The 19,042-nt window shown below is 36.0% G+C and overlaps 1 protein-coding gene across 2 annotated transcripts in view; it reads left to right on the forward strand.

Moving 5' to 3' along the window:
* LARS2 (leucyl-tRNA synthetase 2, mitochondrial) overlaps positions 1–19,042 on the forward strand; it is a 129,318-nt gene that overhangs the window by 79,092 nt on the left and 31,184 nt on the right. For both annotated transcript variants that reach the window (XM_027450150.3, XM_072033382.1), the window contains exons 8-13: positions 3,709–3,816; positions 5,309–5,468; positions 9,047–9,148; positions 12,205–12,320; positions 13,787–14,070; positions 17,348–17,446. In XM_027450150.3, the coding sequence (XP_027305951.3) occupies positions 3,709–3,816; positions 5,309–5,468; positions 9,047–9,148; positions 12,205–12,320; positions 13,787–14,070; positions 17,348–17,446 (869 nt within the window). The remainder of the gene's footprint in view (positions 1–3,708; positions 3,817–5,308; positions 5,469–9,046; positions 9,149–12,204; positions 12,321–13,786; positions 14,071–17,347; positions 17,447–19,042) is intronic.

The following is a 19,042-nucleotide window of genomic DNA, read 5'->3' on the forward strand; positions in this document are numbered from 1 at the left end:
TCCCTCTCCTCAAAGGAAGATGGGGTGAGAAAATATGACAGGAAAAAAAAAAAGGCTCACTGGTTGAGATGAGGATAATATAATTAAAGGAAAAACAAAGGGGGAAAAAAGCATCAAAAAAAGTAAAGGCCTAACAGAAGCAAAGAGAGAAAGCAATTATTCTCTACTTGAGCAGTGTTTGGCCATGTCCTAGGAAGCAGGGCCTCAACACGTGCAGTGGTTGTTTGAGAGGAAGGATGTCTTCATAACGAGAGCCCCAACCTTCCTTCCCCTTCCCCAGCTTTTATCACTGAGCATGACACCATTTGGTGTGGAATATCCCCATGGTAAGGGGAAGGTTAACTCCATCCCAGCCAGACCCAGTACCATGCTTTACCTTGACTGTTTCTGCCTTGTGCTTCATTAAGACAGGAGTGATTTCTTTTTTGATTAGATGTATGCATTTGAAGTTCTTTTCTGTCTTTCCAAGCCATAAAAAATGAAAGCATTCCATGTAGAAACAGGCTCTGCAACCTAATATTTCCAGGTTTCTCACCACTGAGTCATTAACAGAAATTCAAAAATGGAATTCATTTGATAGGTTTATCCCTCTCTACTTTCTGGATTGTAACGCTTTGTTCTTTGTACATGGCAGAATCCAACCTGGTTTTATTTTTGTTTATTTCCTTGTGTGCTGGGAGTTCACTTGTGTCTCCTGTTGATTGTTTTTTCTATGCTACCTCGTTAACAAACCTTGTGGCATAGGTGACTAGGACTTCTGTGCATGCCTTTGAGAGTCAGAATTTTTGTTTAAGGAATCATATCAGTGATTGCAAAAGGATAATTGCCAGAAAATTCATCAAACTAACTTAACAATTCAGAAGATATCTTACCAAACATGTCAGTGATTTAAAAAAAAAAAAACAAACACAAAACATGGAAGCAAAATTCATGGAGTTGGTATTTAACTTTTCAAAATGTAGTTTATACTATTCAGGAACTTTTGTGCTGGCTTAGGTCAGCTTCAATTCAAAAAGTGTCACATACCCAAACAGGCTCCATATGCCTTTTTAAAATTACTGATGGTTTTAATGTAAATTCGTAGAGTTATGGTTTTGCAGAATGTAATGCTGTTGGATTTAAAGATGAAAAGTGTTCACTTTCCCTCAAACAGTTTTTAAAAAACTCCTCATTTGCACAGAATGCAAATTTTTACACTTGAATATAGAAGTACATTACTTTGTGTAAGAATTAACGCTCCTTTCTACTTCTGTGTTAGTGAGTATCCTAGGTTAGTTTACAGCAACCGTAACAATGACATATGTGTACATCCTATATAGGTTTTTTCTGCTATTGCACTACAGACGGTGTTCATGTTTTGCAAGTTGCTGGTTTTCTGCTTCATTTGTCATTTGTAGCCTGGACAAGAAACCAAAGCAGTGTGCTGTGTACAAAGAGCAGAGAATCGTACTTCCATGTTGAATTTATTTTAAAAATTTTAATCACACTGTACTACCGTTCACATACACATTAAGATGTGAAGGGTTTGTGTTTCCATACTCTGCTAGGCTGTGCCATCATATGGAATAAGTTCTGTTATTTTCATTCAGGTGAAGCAAAGTTGGCTTTTACACACCGTATTTAGCTGTGTGAAGCAATTGTATCGTTAAGAGAAGAATTGGACTCAGACATACAGCCTGTAACTCCTAATCAGGCCAGCTAACTAGAGTTAAAATCATTATCACACTGGTATTAAGGATCTTGATGTATTAATCCTGCAGTGAAAAAACATCTAGGCAGTTTTTCTGGCAAACAATTATAGTCTGTTTCAGCAGAGCACACGCATGCTTAAATGCGTCTGCCAGCAAAAATACGATGTAGATTAGGATGGATATCCAAGCAGAGATTTTAGAAAAATCTGCTGATGTGTCCAGCCAGTTCTCTGCGTATTGGCCCAATTTCATACCTGATAAATTGCATAAAATGCTTCCAAAGAATGTATCCAAGTATTGTATATATATATATCCAGTTATTTTTTATTCTTCGTTAGATATATTTGTCTGTGGATTATTCACAGCAGATAAAGCTCAGTATTCTCTGGATCACTTAAATTGGTGAGAATAATGAGATTTGGGGATTCTCCATGACACAGTACACTCACCATTGTAAACTAAAACTCATTAAGATTACAGTATGATTGAAAACTTCCAAAACCTTACCATTCTTTTATTTATAAATCATCAGAGAAGGAATTTGATTCTTAAGGATGTAGAAAGCAATATTAATCCCAAGTGCCGGTGTAATATTATGATTTATGAAGCATATGTCAATTATTTTACTTTGAGAGATAGATATACAACAGAACAGTAACTAGAAAGTAATCCTTTTAATACATTTTACGCAACTCACTTTGAAAATATTTCCAAATGTACTTAAAATATAACAGTTGAAAACAAATGAATTATATATTCCTAATTATCGAACTTCCAACTATTTAATTTGAGCAGAATGTAATAGTTCCTGTCCATCTTTGCAGGTTGTTAGCAGTTAATGAGATAATAAAGAGCTTGGATGTTTGATGTTGGAGTCACAGCTAATGGAAAAATTATTCAACATGTTGCCTTATTCTTGGATTTTAACTGTAATTGTTCACCATCTGTCCGAGTGACTCATGCCTCTGGCTGTACTTCTGCCAAAGTAAAGATTTTGGACAGTCATGGAGTATTCATAACAGAAATGTGAAATGTTACAAAGTGAAAATTGAGATGAGCTCTGAACTATCCAGCACATTGTACTTCTTCTCCTTTAATTTTTTATAGATTTCTTTTACTAAAAGCATATTGGCTTTAGGCAAATGTTAGTTGGAATAGTCCATCATGCTTCTGTTCCATACGTTAGAAAGCACATCAGTATATGGATATATCTCTTACTGAGTGTAAATAAACATAGAAAGGTATAGGTATGGCTATATGTTCTGGCTAAGGAAGGAGCAAACACTTAATTTCTTCTGCACTGTGTATTTCAAAGCTGTTGTAATACACTCACATTTTGAATTTAACGTGAATCCTTATTGTTACGACTTGGTTTCATTTTTTTATACGATTATATCAGCTGAAAATCCCACTTAGTTTTAGAGACATGGTTGTGCTTGGTAAAATATCAGTAAGAAACACAAAAAGTGGATAGGCAGCTGGAAACTATCTTGCCATTTTAAGTCAGAGCTGGAAAATTTTAGGATATGTAAATGTCTTTTGTCTGACTGCCATCTCCAGGCTATTGTTTAGAACAGCTAATCCAATTGTAGACTTCATAACTGCAAGCACATCTCTTATTTATCAGTAGTCTTGTTCAGCTCATTGAGTAACTTATACTTCGTACAATTCATATCCATTAAGAATATTTGTTATAGTTATTTTCATCCAGGGGTTTTGTCCTGTGTTTAAAGTTTAGTCTGTTCAAAAGTGCAGCCTCTTTTAATAACACTAGGATATTGGTTGAAGACATTGTACCTCTCTCTTGTGCCATGTTAATTTTATTCTCAAAGATGATTTTATTTTCAAGGATGAATTTGAAGCAGCAGCAGTATAAAAATACCTCTTCCTATCTTTGACCAACACCTTATTGTTTTGCTGTTAGTTATAATTAAACCCATAGTCTTAATTTATGTGCGTTGTATAAAAGCATTTGTACAAAAGCTGAACATCCTAACTATTTCTTCTATTGCATCAGGCTATGTTTGATGCTTTGTCTGATCTCCCTGAATGGTACGGTATAAAAGAAATGCAAGCAAATTGGATAGGTGACTGCGTCGGATGTTCCTTTGACTTCTTGCTAAAGGTGAGTCAGAAATTTCAACACTGCTGTCTTTGCTGGGCTAAATGCAATTCCTGAAATGCATAATGGGACAGATTTTCAGATCTAAAAAGCATGAAACCTACTAAAAGTTAGAGTTATATGTTCATGCCTGGACCTGCATTGATTTCTGAAGAACATTTGTGTGTTGGGGTGATACTCCCTGCTGTCCTTCTTAGGAAAGCATTTGTGTATCCAAGTGCAAAACTGGATGCCAGTTGGCTATGTGTATTTGCGCAAAAATACATGCCAGCTAATAAGCATTCCTGGAAGCCAGGATATTTAAGCAGTACCATGAGCAGTATCAAGTGGTACTGTACAAGTCAGCTGGGTTCTGGCTATGCCTTAGCTCCTCTCTGCACAGCACCTTCTCCATCAGACCCAGGCTGACATCAGTCATGCCGCTTTAGTTAGGTCTCATTTACTAAGTACAATAAAATGATAAAAACAAGAAAATTAGGTGGTGATAGACCTACAGAGAAGCCTGGATAGAAAGAAAGCAGTGGAATAAAAAAAGGAACCTTTAGAAAATTGCAGTTATCCAGAGAACAGTGGGAAAATCTGAAGTCCTTCAGATTTTCAGAGGCCCTAATGGAATTTCAGACCTTTTGCTTCTATGTTTTATTGTTTTCATTTACTCTGGTCTAACACTTTAAAAATGATTTATTTTAAAATGCTAGATTTCTGGGAACCTCCAATGGAGACAGTTTGAACTTTCTTCATACCTCTGAATTGCACATTGCTTATAAGATGTATTTTTGAGGTTAAGTTGCTTTAATCAATTGTTTCTGAAAACATGTATCAGTTTTGCTGTAGAAGAATCTCTTTCTAAGAACCTCACACAATCCACAGTTAATTGACATCGAATATAGAGCCTATTGATAGTTTCAGGTAGTAATTTTATAAGCAGCTCTCCGTGTTTATTACTCATGTTTTATGTCCAGTTGTTTTAATCTTGTGACACCCTTTCCAGCTTCTACAAATTTACTCTTGTACATAAGTTGCAGCATTTATTTCATTAGAAAAGTGTGATAGAAAGCCCAGTAGCTGAGAAAATCGAAAATTCACTTTAGAGTTTAAAGGTAGCATCTGATTTAGGTGGGCTTGGCTATTGCCATTCCTTGAAATCAGAGCACTGTATATTAAAAGTGAACAGAGGGATTCTGAGTTACTTAACCAGGGATTGAATGTGGCTCAGTAGTACAATGAAATATTACATATGATTTTACTTTATTTATTTATGTTTGGGTAGATTATAAAGCAACTTTCTCAAAGTCTTAAAAGTAAATTTTGTCAAAATTTGATACTGGAAACTCCCTGTAGTGAGAATGTGTCCAGCTTTGATATTTAGAATTATATATGTCGATAGGGTGGTGTAGATCTGTTAATTGTATAAGCAGGAAAATAAATGTAAAACCACTGCACTTCTAATGGAGGAAAAAAAAACTAATCAGGGATATTTTCTGCTTTTTTTCAGGTTAATGGTGAAGTAACAGAGGAGAAGCTAGCGGCTTACACCTATACGCCTGAAGCCATTTATGGAGCTTCCCATTTATGTATTTTACCAACTCACAGACTGCTGCATGGGAATAGCAGTCTGAAGGAAGTCTTTCAGAGGGAGTTCATCCCAGGGAAAGGTGATATTTTTCTCATTCTGCACGTTGTTGTAAAAGAGTATCAATTTTAGAGAATGATCTTCAGAAAATGTGTGTCCAGCTGGGCATGAACTGTTCCTGTTAAGAAGGAACATTTCCTTTTGATCCTTTGTATATGTCAAAAAGTATCATACCAGCCTGTCCTGGCTTCAGATACAGTTACAGCAGTTACGTTAGAATTTTTGCCTTTTATAATGGCTGTAAAACTTCACATATATCAAAGTATTGGAACAGGTTCTTGTTTCCTCATATAAGCGAAATGAATACTCCAACTCTGACTTATGTGAGCCCATTGGCCACATAGCCATTACCACTATGTGGTAATTTGTCATTAGCACAGAGTGTGGAACCAGCTCTTGCATAACAGTCATTTTCCTCTCGTAGGGAACATAAAGAGGACAACAGATAATTAATACATAGCAAAGTGGATCATCAATATATAGCAAAATAATACTCTGCCATGGAGATCCTCATTTAATACAAGATTCTAATGGAGTAAATTCAGAGTAGCCTTATGGTAGGTCCTGGCCTGTACAGAGAATACAAATAAGTGGTATTTTTTTTCTTTAATTAGTGTTAATTGGTTTCTTAAAGGTTCCTACTGTGCACTCTGTCTGTACTCTACATCCTTGGCCTGACATTTTTTATTGTTTGGAAAATGTAAAAATCACAAGAGTAAATACAAAGTATATTGAATATGTTTTGTTTCCACCTCAGGTTTATGTTCAATATTTATTATTTTCTAAAATGTGGTAAAAAGTCTGGCTTCATTGTCTATATAACATCCAATGTCAACAGCAAATGAAGCAGGAATCATATGGGAAATAGTTGTGGTTGCAAAGAACCTGCTTTATTTTGAGGTGTTTCATTTCTATAACCTTAATAACATTTGCTTGGTAGCAGGAAAAATGGAGCTTGAATGTGTGGAGTATGTAGAGTCCTTGTCTCAGAGCCAAGCAAAGCTTGGAGAATTTTTATTAAGGAATAAAGGAACAAATTTTCAATTCGTACAATTCGAAAAATAAAGCACTGACCCAGAAATGCACATTCATGTACATTCATGTATGTGCCTGTATCTTTGTTGAACCCTTGTGCTTTAAGCCAAACCACACAACTGCAAAACTTGTTTTTCGTGTGGACAGCAGTATTTTTTTTTTATATTATTTTTACATGGAAATATTTGAAAGGCTTTTTTTTGGGTTTCTGTTAACAGTAAACTTCACCTTTTGGTTGAGCTACATTAAGAAACTTTCAGATTAATGACAGCAATAAGACATTCAAAAAGAGGCTTTAAAGTGGAAACAGTTCCAGAATCATAAATCTACTATTGCTACTTGTAAATGTACTTACATACATTCTTCAGTTGAACTTGGCTGATACTTTGTACTGTTCCCTGAGCATTTCAAAGACACAGATTGGTGTTTTCCAAAGAAGAAAACATGAAAGAGAAGAATTCTTACATGGACATTCAGGTTTGCATTTCAGTTATGTTATTTAGTAAGGGTCAACAATGGCATTGAAGTCAAAAGAAACATAAGATGGCCTTGAATAGGCCATATTTCCATCATTAACTAGATTAAAAAAATATGAATCATCAATGACATTATAAAAAAATATTTTTATTTTTATTTTTGCTTTGCAGCCAGTGTAGTTTTGTAACTCTCTTTCTTCATTGTGTTCTCATTTAGATAATTAAGATGGTATGTATCTATTCAAGGGAGAAGAAAGGATGTAGTATGGCAAAGTAACTTAAAGTTCTTATAGCTGTACTCCTAGAGTAAAGCTCTGTATTTTATCAGAGCTGTATTTCTGTATTATATCAGAGTTATTATCATTTAAATAGAAGTGAGCAACCAGTTTTCAGGCATTCATTTTCTTTTGCGTAGAAAAAATTATGTTAATCTAGAATCTGGTAAGTCTTCCTCTAAGTCACCTTCTAAGTATGATATGTCTGAGATTTGACCCTTACATTGTTCATTAGCTCATTATAATACCAGACATACATTGTTTTACATTTGTAACTGTAGTATCATTTCTTTACAGCTGTTATAATAACGATGTGAGCAAAAGAAAGAGCATCTCCATAAGCTGGAGAATTACTATTTTGAGTTCCAGCATAAAATCAAAATTATTGCTGGGTGGGAGAGAGAAGTTATTTTTAAAAACTGTCTGCCCTACCCACTCTGCTTCCTGTTCACAAGGCGTTTTTCTTAGTTGCTTTTAAAAAGTGAGATTATTCATTTTGTACCTTTTTTTAAACAGAGGAGGAAAGCTAAGTGCAGTGGTTTGAACAGGAGAAATTTTCTCTAGAATATGTATATCTCAGAGACCTGAAATTTGAAAAAGTAGTAAGGTAAATAAGTATATAGTTAGTTTTAAAAAGGCTGATGAGATAAAGTAGCCCTGTACTGTAGAATGATGTTATTTTATGTAAGGCAGACTTTATGTAAGCCTCAGACTCTCCACAGCTTTCCACAAAGGTGGGCGAAAGGGAACTCTCAGTGGTCTGTATTATAATTATCATATGGAGAGTCATATTCCTGAAACACTGATTTGGTACCTCATCCGTGCAAAATAAGAATAAATTTCATCTATTGTATGAGAGTCTCTAAAAATAGGTCTTAAAAATGGAGGCCTTTATACTTTCACTGACCACTAAAGGTCCCAGGATCCTATTTGTCATGGGCAGGCCTTGTACTGCAGAACCTTTGACTAAATAAGTTTGCTTTCCTTACTGCTGCATGGCATGATGTGCAGTGTTAATGCACATGACTGAGTTTCAAAAGCATCATCTCTTTACGTAGTAGTTTGGAAGCTGCTTTTAGCTTTAAAAGCACTAAAAATAATATCAAGAAACAGGTCCAAATTGAGATCCTGGATTTTGAATCTTCAAAACTCGGGATGTACCAGTTAGATTTTCTTCTTACCAGGACACTGAAGTAACACAGTGTAAGTCAATTTCAGTTTATCACAGTCCTCATCCTTGATTTTCTTCCTCTGACTCCCCTTTCCTGTGGACATTTGGTTCCAAGATATTTTCTGTAGGCCAATCTCTAATATCAACATGAATATTCTGTTTGGTTATTTAGAATTTGTTTTTACGTTGGTCAGTGATGCGTAGTCTGTCTGTAAGAAAGCAAGTCATAAGCATAGTATATATGCTCCCCTTCAGATTCATCTGAATAACTGAATGTTCTGCTTAATTTTGTAATGTCTGTGAGCGTGTATGAGAGTCAATCCGTATAACTTTGCAGCAAGCCTGCATTTTGATCAAGGATTCTTTTTTTTTTATTGTAGTCCACATCTTCCTCAGGTTTTATACAAGTGTTTGCTATAAAAATGTTTTCTAATCATGAAAATTTATCAGTAACATCCGACTTAGAGAGGATTTTAATATCTGTGTACTTTTTAGAAGTGAGATTACATTTTTTATTATCTTTCTTATTTAAACAAAATTTTAATGTAAATTTAATGTATAAGATGAACTGAGTTTTAACAGTAAGTAATGTTCTTATCATATCTTCTGACATATTTTACTTATTGTGATCATTTGTTTTCAGACTCACTCACTTCAGTGACAGCTGTGAATTTGCTTACCAATCAAGAGATTCCTGTAGTAATCTCAGCAACAAGTTTTGAGAATTTTCTTGACACTAAAATAGGTATGTGACAGTTATTGTGTAAGTAGAGTAGTATAGTTTTCAGCTGCTGTGTTGGAGCACCAGATACTTTTGTGATAAATCTTTGATCATCGCAGTTCTCTTCTGGACTTTGGAACTCTGTTCTTCATTACTGTTCTTCATTAATGAAGAAGGAAAGGAAAAGTAGCAATGTAGAATCTGTCTGGGGGAGAGATTTACAGGATGATGCATTTTAATGGAAATATTATAAAATTAGTTCATTTAATGAGCTAAATTTGAGGATCTGCATATCTCAAGAGGATTGATTATCTACAATGCATGCGTATTTGGCTCTTACCATCCTTAATCAAAACAGAACTGTACCATTGTTTGACAAAAACATTTTGCAAATAACTGACTTTTTTTTTATATGCTTAAATAGATGATGTGCATAGTTATAGAGAAATGTTTCAGACAGGTTTAGGTTTCCCCCAGTAAAGATCCAAAATTTCCAAGTTTGACTTTTACCTGATAATATTTGTGTTGAGATCAGGAAACTAATTCAGAGTAGGCAGTAACTGTTCAGGTAGTCTTGGACAGTTGTCATACACTCTTTAGCTCTAAAGAAAGTATTAAGTTTAAGTAATAAGTTTAGGCCCCTAATTTAGGATTGAGGAGGTTCCATAAACAGAGGGGGAAGGACGTTGCTAGTGGATAATCTGAATCATCTGAAATGGGTTTCTGTTCTCAAAGCTGTCCCATGAAGCAGCCTATCTTGCTCCTTTCCTGCACAGGGAGCCTAGCGCTTCTACCTGGGCAGGTAGGTACATACATGATGAGGCAGTCCTTCTAAATAAAAACTTGAAATTACACTAACTTTTAATAGTTACGTCCATCTTTTTTCTGCAAGGTTTATCTTCATCAATAGTGCACACCAAGCGTCTTGTTTACTGTTAGTTTTTGCTGTGGTTTCATCTTAGCTGAAATAAACAGGCAACGTTCTGTGCCGGTACTAATGGGATATGGTTCTTTCATACCTCTTAACACACACACACACACACACACACTGCCATTGCACTACCTTCCTTATTCCTTAACTTCCATTTGTTTTCTCCCTTTTGCTGTTACTTCTTTCCTTCTCTGCAGCTGCTAAGACATCCTCTACACCACTGCCTATGTGGTGGCTTTTCCTGCATAGCAACCGAACTGAACAAAACTAGCTGACTGTGGAGAACTACTTAGGTGGCTGTGCCATGCTACTAAATGCTGCTTTTACTGAGAACATTTTGCAAAAGTATCTTGGATGACCCTCATAAGGCTGATTGAAATTATCCACTTAGGCTGTATACCTTGTTATTACATGCCCACATCTTACACTTTAGAAGTGAATCTGTTTTTGAAAACCAGAACCTCCCCTTGCGTAAGAGAAGCCAAATAATTGAGATACCTAATCTTATTTTTCATTAAAAGCTTCCAGCTTGTTAACTGACATGTACCTTGGCCTTATGTCTGTTGGAAGTATCCCAGATCTTCCCAGGAAGTTCTGGATGCCAGCTGTTGAGCTTTGGGAAAGTGCTTTATAGAATCATCTTTTCAACAGAAGGAAGACCAAAAAGTGGGGTACTCTTTTTTCCATTTGTAGAACATATTGTGAAGACACCTGTTGTAGACTGCAGGGCTCTTTGACAAATTAAGATTCAGACTTCACGCTATAATTGAGCCCTTAAATTGTAAGAGCTTACATCTGCTGAAAAGATTAAATAGTGATTTTGTGTTTTGTTGTTAGGAAGTTACTTGTCACAGGGGAGTTTTGCTTGGTTTTCTTTAGTTTTCTGCTTCTGAATTTCCATGTATTGATAGAGTTTATGTATTTACCGTAGCAGGCAATTCACTGCTTGATCAAATATGTTTGTTAAGCTGGTTTTGAATAAAGTAGTTTGTGTATTAATAATTTGAATGTGCTTAGCAATATTTTGAGAGTTATTACAGTTTTCACCAACCTGATGTTTGCATCAAATTTTTTAGAATAAGCTGCTTTACCTTTTAAAGATGACAGTAATTGTGCAAGATTGTTCATATTAAATATTAAAGAAATTATCACCAAGAGGAAAAAATATGCAGTAGGATGTATCTCAGTGTGGAAATAGTACATCTGATACTAACAGATTTATTCAGAAATAACACAGAGATAATAAAGTTAAGAAATTTCTTAACACGCCATGGAAGGTAGCCCTCCAAATCAGCAAAAACTTGTCTTTTAAAATACATGCAGCAAAATCAGAGGGAAAACATCACTATCTATCAATATGAATGAGAAATACTTAAAGATAACGTGTCATTTTGTGATGCTGGTAAATTGCTATAATAAGAAGTTTTATATGAGTTAGAGAAACTTGTGTTCAAATTGTAAGACTGTCCCCTGAATAAGAAGATGGAAAGGGAAGATTGCACCATGGGCCTTAAATACTGGGACTTCTAGGAATTACTTTAACAATGGTCATAAGTGCTCTCACTAGATATATTCTGAATAGAAAACTGATGTTACTCAAATTGTTTCCCTGAGATAAACAAATCATGTCTTTCGTAATAAGTTAAAGGATAGTAATGTTGGGGACTATTGAATTATGGTACATTTTAATAAGCTATGAAAGCAGAAGGATTAAATGTACTGTTGAAACAAGAAGACTGTATAACCTGTTTCATATTTTTGTCATGTTAGCAAATCACATTTATTTTTTATTACTTATATATGTATTTATGTTATATATAGTTAATATAATTGTATTTACAATTGATTATTTGTCTAAATTGTATAGCTTAATTTTTAGGCTTTTTCTAAACCATCTCATTTTCAGCTTGCTCTGAGGTAGGACGTTGATTAACATTTGGTTTACCGAGAAAATATGTCAATAATTATTGCTGCTTGAATTTCACTGCTTAAAGAACAGGAAAACATTTTTTATTTTTCTTACATTTTTAAACCCTTTTGGACAAACATAAATTGTTAAAAAGAGCGTTTCATAGAAATAAAAACTTTTATCCCCAAACTGATGATTGATATCCATGTTAGTCAATACCAGATATTTTTTTTTCCCTAGGAATTCCAAGTACTAGTGCAGAAGATGCTGCAATAGCTAAGAATCTGGGCATTTCTTTCACTGAAGTCATTGAAAAATTGCCAAATGGTCTGGAGAGAGTCATTAATTCTGGAGAGGTGGGTATGCAAGTATGGAGTTCTTTCTAACTTACAGTAACAATGTAAGCTGTTTTCTTGAGCATCCCAAATACTTTGCCTGATTAAAGGGATTTTATTTTTTTATTTTTTTTATATTTTTAAGACTCAAACTGAGTGTATGCAACCAAATTTTTGAGAGGAATTTAATCGTAAAAGCACAGAATCACAGAATGGCTTGAGTTGGAAAACTCCATAAATATCACCTAGTTCCAACGACCCTGCCATGGGCAGGGACACCTCCCACAGGACCAGGTTGCCCAAAGCCTCATCCAGCCTGGCCTTGAACACCTCCAGGGATGGGGCATCCACAGCTTCTCTGGGCAGCCTGTGCCAGTGCCTCACCACCCTCACAGTGAAGAATTTCTTCTGAATATCTAAAATAAATCTACCCCTTTTTTAGCATAAAGCCATTACCGCTTGTCCTATCACTACACTCTGATAAAGAATCTCTCTTCAGCTTTCCTGTAGTCCCCCTTTAGGTACCAGAAGGCTGCTATAAGGTCTCCCTGCAGCCTTCTCTTCCCCAGCTTGAACAACCCCAACTCTCCCAGCCTCTTTTCCTAGGAGGGGTGCCCTCTGATCACCCACATAGCCCTCCTCTGGGCCAACAGGTCCATGTTCTTCTTATTGGGGGAATCCCCAGAGCTGAACGCAGTGCACCAGGTGGGCTCTCACAAGAGCAGAGTAGAGCAGAAGAATTACCTCAGTTTTATACTAGAAACTGGTCTCAGTTTTATACTAGAAACTGAATAATTGATCGCATGTGAAAAGCTGGTTCTTATTTTTCATCATCAGAATACATTTTTAAGCTAAACATTTTTCTATATATTAATTGAAATGTGATGTAAGCTTTCTGGTAGCACTTCTGCATGAAGTGACATGGGAATCTTATTTTTAAATCAAGTGTATATGGTGTTACAGCTCTTGAAAAGATGCATTTGGTAGAATATGACCTTTGTGTCTACTCTTACATGAAATGTAGGGTCTAAATGGTTAAGATGTATGTGAAAGCAAAAAAACAGAATAACCCAAAATGAATACAAGAGAAAAAAGATGGTTTACCGTTCACATTTTCTCAGTCTCCACCTTTTGTTGGTGAAATTCTGGAAGTTTCAGCATAGAGCTGTTGATTAAGATATCAGCAGAAAATACAAATAGCAGGCAACAAAGGCTGAAGGGGTCTACAGAGCTCTTTCTCAGCGTATTTCTTTTTGGGTCATCAAGAACATTGTTGTTTGAACAAGAGGGTTTAAATGAATCAAGTAACTGGTATGTGAATAGCCTCTTGGGTAGGAAGATGTTAAGAAATGGGAAGGGGAAGATTATGTGAGGCTCCTAAACTTTGTCTCTCTGAAATTGCATTTGTAAATTTTTGTGTGTTCTTGCATTTTCCCTGATAGAAAGTATGAATTTTTCTTTCTTCTGCTTCTCTTTTTTCTAATCAGTTCACAGGCATGACTCGGCAGGAGGCTTTAAAAGCTCTTACCCAGCAAGCCAAAAATAAAGGAATAGGTGGAGACCTAACAAGTGACAAATTAAGAGACTGGTTAATATCTCGACAGCGGTACTGGGGAACACCTATTCCTGTCATTCACTGTCAGACGTGTGGCACTGTTCCTGTGCCTTATGAAGATTTACCTGTGGTGCTGCCCAGTGTAACCACTTTCACAGGGAAGGGAGCTTCACCTTTAGAAACTGTTCCAGAATGGGTGAACTGTGCCTGTCCAAGGTAAGAAAATGAAGCATTTACTGCAGGATGAGAGAGATCACTTTTGTACTTGCATGTTTTGTGTGCTCTTTCCTTAAGCACTGACAGCTGACCACTCTGAGACAGGACACTAATCCAGCAGGATATTTAGTCTGACCCAGTGTAAGGGGTGTATTTTTTTTTTCATTCTGTACTCTGTAAAACTCCTTATTTGCAATACAGCCACCCACTGCTCTTGCTTCATAAACAAGCTGAAGCAAACCTCATTGATCTGAAGTTGGAGGAATGAAAACAGGAAAACAGAATTATCTCCTCACTGCCCTCCCTTTCTTAACTGTGTTTTTCACTTTATTTACTGCAAGAATTTTCATTACTTTTCACCAGCAGTGTTCATACAAAGCTTATGATGTTTATTGAAATATTTCCTTTTAGTAAGGAAACTAATATCGTGTTCATTTTCTTAACAATAGTCCAACAATAAAGTGTTGCCTCAGCTATATTATTCTTTATCCTGAAGAATCACATTCACTGTACATTACAGATGGCAGCATTATAGTTCAGATAGAATGAGATAGTAAGTATATGCATCTTGTCAGTGTTGCAATCTTTATTGTTAGTAGCCCAGCTGTTAAAGAAATGAAACAGCTCAAATTAAGTAGCAAGAGATAAGTCATGAAAATCAGGTGTCTGATCTTGGAGACTGCTAATACTGTGCACTCTGGAGTGTGCATACAGGTTCTGCAGAAGGAACTGGTAGAACGTGAGTTATCCCAGAGAAGTTTTTCATCAGCAGTGTAATGCAATACTGCTGCTAACAGACTGACTAAATGGGAGGTACGTTGTCAGGCTGCCAGGCAAGAGAACCAGACATATAAATGGACGTAGGGCTCTCATTGACAATGCAGCAGTTTTGTAACAAGCCACTTTATTTTAACATTTCCAGGATAGAACATCGCTGTGGTTTTCATTTCTAATTAGGTAGTTCAGGCAAAGCAGTTCTGTGGTTCTCTGGAAACATGTATTTTGATCTTTGTTGGTAACATATTTTAAATAAAACGCACGTTTACTTTCATGTATCTGCCTAGAAGATTTCTTCTCAGATATGCCTATTTAAATTACATGTAGTTACATATTTTAAAGTGTGATTCTTGCTAAGATGTTCAGGTTTAGTAAAGGCCCCAGGAATGCTCTGGTCTAAAATTGCTAATTTTAACTGATTTTTTTTTCTGATTTTATTGAAAGCTACTGTCTACAATCCTGGCTTCTTTCTAACATTAATTCAGAAATAATTTTATTGCTTACTGTGCAACAAAGTGCTTTTGATATGTAGCAAATCCTTACTGTTTCTGTATAGTTATTGTGGCTGCCATACTTTAAAGTTTACCAAGGGCATTTGTTTAATCAGAAATAATGGAACAGGATCATTTCTTAGCTTAGAACATGAGAGTTTGCTGAAAATAACTTTTTTTATTATTACAATCACATTTATTTGGCTTTTTTATTTAACTTCCTTGATAGCTGTCTTCAGTATTGATCATCCATATGTCTGCTACAATTTCAAATCCTTTGAGCTATTGCCTTTGTGTGCATAGTCTTCCTACCCCCGTTTTTCCTTGCTCTGAGAAGTTATGTCATCCCTTCCTTTAGTTGTTCTCTCCCATAATGAGGTTTTTTTTTCATTAGTTGCATTTAATATCTAGAATTAATAAGGAAAGCAAGATGGAAAGATATGAAGGTCTGTGAGTACTCAGATTTGAGCTACAATAATGTTAGCAATCATAAATGCCTAAGTTATTCATTGTTATACAAGTTCAGGTAATTGTGTTAGTTGTCTGAATATCGTCTAATCAAATTACAGTATTGTGCCTGTTATATAAATTCTGAAAGATGTCCATGCTGTCTCTGTGTTAGTGAGCCATGTCCATTTAGAGCACAAGCAACAGCAGAGGCACGAAGCAGATATAATTATGGTTCAATGACTATAAAGTATTCTTGCTTTTCACTGTTTCTGTATAATGCAGTTTAATTTTGGCCAAGTCTGCTTATATGTGAAACTTACACGGTTATTCTGTATTCAAAACAAAACAAATACAAAGAAGTAAAATTCCTTTGCTACATTATTCCCGTTGAAAGAAAAGCTTGCTGCTGGAGATGGATGTGGGGCAGAGACAGAGTGAAGGCAAATGCTAAACCTGTGATATTCTCATCAACTTGCCTTGGCAAGCCAAGCTGAAGCATCAGGCAGACAGGCAGGTACATGTTGCAGCTCAACCATCAAGCTTGAGCACAGACTACAAATGCAGCTGGAAAAAATTAAATAGCAAAGGCCCGTTAATTAAGTAAATTCATTACATGTATACATACATGTATTTACTGCATGTAACTTTGCATGCATTTATAAGTTGTGTCCATTTGTTACACACAGCTGGTGATACTACATATATTATACACAAGCTTGTGACAGGTTGCAAAGTCTTACTTTAGAGAAATTGCATTGTTTTTGCAGTAAAGGTTTTGAAGAGAGATCTATTGCAACAAATGGAAATTTATTAAATGCAATTATCGACTCCTACAAATAAATAATTTGTTTGGGAGAAATTAGAGGAAAATAACCTGAGCTTCTAAAATGTCATTTAAAACTATTTCTCAGTGCTGCCAGTGTAACTCCTAGCAAAAAAATCAATTCTCAGTAATTACAAATTAAAATTGTGCTGCAAGTTTTAGAAGAGATTTGATACATCTCAGTGAAAGTCGAAACTGAACTAAGTTCATTTTTTTCGTAGAGATTATAAGTGGAATCTGAAAAGACATTTTTGTAAAAACAATCAGTGAGAGGCAAACACCTGCTCCTTCTGTTGAGTGTTTATAAAATGATTTGTTTGCTGGTACCTGGCAAGTGTGATATATATACAGTACTCACTAACTTTAAGGCAAAGAATGCTTGTCTATGCTCTAAAGCTTGCTTAGTCTTTTTTTTTTTTAATGACATGTCTAAAAAAATCCAGGAACATGTGATTGAGAAGGCTGTCTTGTACTGTGTAGTCTTCTGCTATTGCTTTATATTATGGATGTTCTGACTCTTTTTTGGTTTGTATTTTGTTTCGTTTAGGATAGAGGAGAAAGGAGAGTTGGTGCTATTACTCACACTGGACTTTTTCTGAACATATCACTCTTCAAGCTGTTCAGACTCTTTCAGTTTTAAATCTAAATTTCTTCATGGCCGCTCTGTACATGTTTATTCTTTTTGCCAAGCTTGTCACCTACCTAAAAATAGTTCTTATGTGTCTCTCTGGCTCAGGTGTAAGTCAGCAGCAAGGCGAGAAATTGATACCATGGATACATTTGTTGATTCTGCTTGGTATTACCTGAGATACACTGACCCTCACAACACTGACAGGTAAGGTCCAGATGCAGGGCCATCTGGTGGGCAAGCCAACTTTACAGAGTAGAACGGAAGAAAGGAGGAGGACAGAGGCCAGATATGCTTAACTGCTTTTGCAGAAGCCAGTTTAAACCCATGTGCTAACTTGATTTTGTGTCTGCCCTATGCCTGAGAGCTGCACAGGGCTGACTAGGAATTGCTCCAAAATTGTGGCATTTGGTTGTTCCCATGCCAGGAAATGCACAAGAGCAGTACATGTAGACAGTGTTGTGTAAGTGCAGGAGCTACAAGGGAAGGGGCAGAGTTTGCATGAAAGGGCATTATAAGGCCGGGGCATAGTGGAAATGTTCAGCTGAGAAGCTAAAGATAGTTGTTAGTGAAGGATGCTGTCAAGAATGACAGCCTACCATGACTCTCTCTGAGATTGTGGTAATTTGCTTTGAGCATACCTTCCTTGGTAATATACTGAGTATTTTGATGTGTAGACAGATAGCACTTTTCCACTGGGAAGAGAAGGAATAGTATGGTGTAACGTCCAGCTGTGAAGAATTACACCTTAATTTCTTTTCTTCAGAGTTCCAGTAACTCTGGCTACTTCGTCATGCACAAACACAAAGTGAAGTGGTATCAGAGCAAGCTTCCGCTGTGTATTATTACTTTGACTAAATTAGTAATTAATAAAAAGAGATTTTTCATGGGTTGTGTGTTAGTGGATGTAGTACGAGGAGTATGGAAAGATAGATGTAGTTACTTAGCCGTTTATCTGCATTGTAGTCTGCCTGTATTAGCACTGCTGATAGTGCCTGGAGGTGTTGTCACACCAGCATTAAATCAGCCTGCAGAGACTGACTCAGCTGTCCAAAAGCATTTCACATGCACTGGCCAAATTAGATTGCCACCTACAGTCACTGGATGGCTGGCCATTACCATTTCTTGAATATTTTGAGAGCCATTCTGGAGGACAGTATGATGGCAGCAAATTTGCGGAATATTTTTCATGTCAGTCAGTTATTGCACAGATAAACGGAAAATGTCCAGGAAATGGCTTCTGTCATCCTGATAACTTATGGGAGATAATGAGCTTCATGTTGGTGAATGAGTCTGGTGGGATGTATTTTGTTTTTCTTATTGACGTTTCCATTTTAGTATTCTCGATGTCTGTGTAAAGTGTCTTCATGTATATGGAGCACGCATGCTTTGAGAAGGTCACATCAAGAATGCCATTCAGGTGTCTGTTTCGGCTGCTTGATTTTATGTGAGATATGGGTAAAATACACAATTATTTTTTCTTGCTCCCTTTTACAAAGAGGATTTAGTGGAATAGTACTACTATGTACAGTAATTAAGATAAAAAAGAGTTGCATTTTTGATATTGATACCGCATATAAGGATATTTGGGGGTTGATTATTTATTTACTTATTGCCCTGAACAATGTCTGGGTGCATACTACATACCAAGTGATTTAAGTATAGCTGGACCAGTTATTTTTTTATATTGGCAGCACACATCCAGGTAATCCATCAGTTAAACTAAAGAAAACTCTTCTGTGAACACTTCTGTTTCGCATTAGTTATTTTCTAGTGACAGTGTGAATTCATTGATAATAATAT

The sequence above is a fragment of the Anas platyrhynchos genome, chromosome 2 (genome assembly GCF_047663525.1).
Source record: "Anas platyrhynchos isolate ZD024472 breed Pekin duck chromosome 2, IASCAAS_PekinDuck_T2T, whole genome shotgun sequence".
NCBI lineage: Eukaryota > Metazoa > Chordata > Aves > Anseriformes > Anatidae > Anas > Anas platyrhynchos.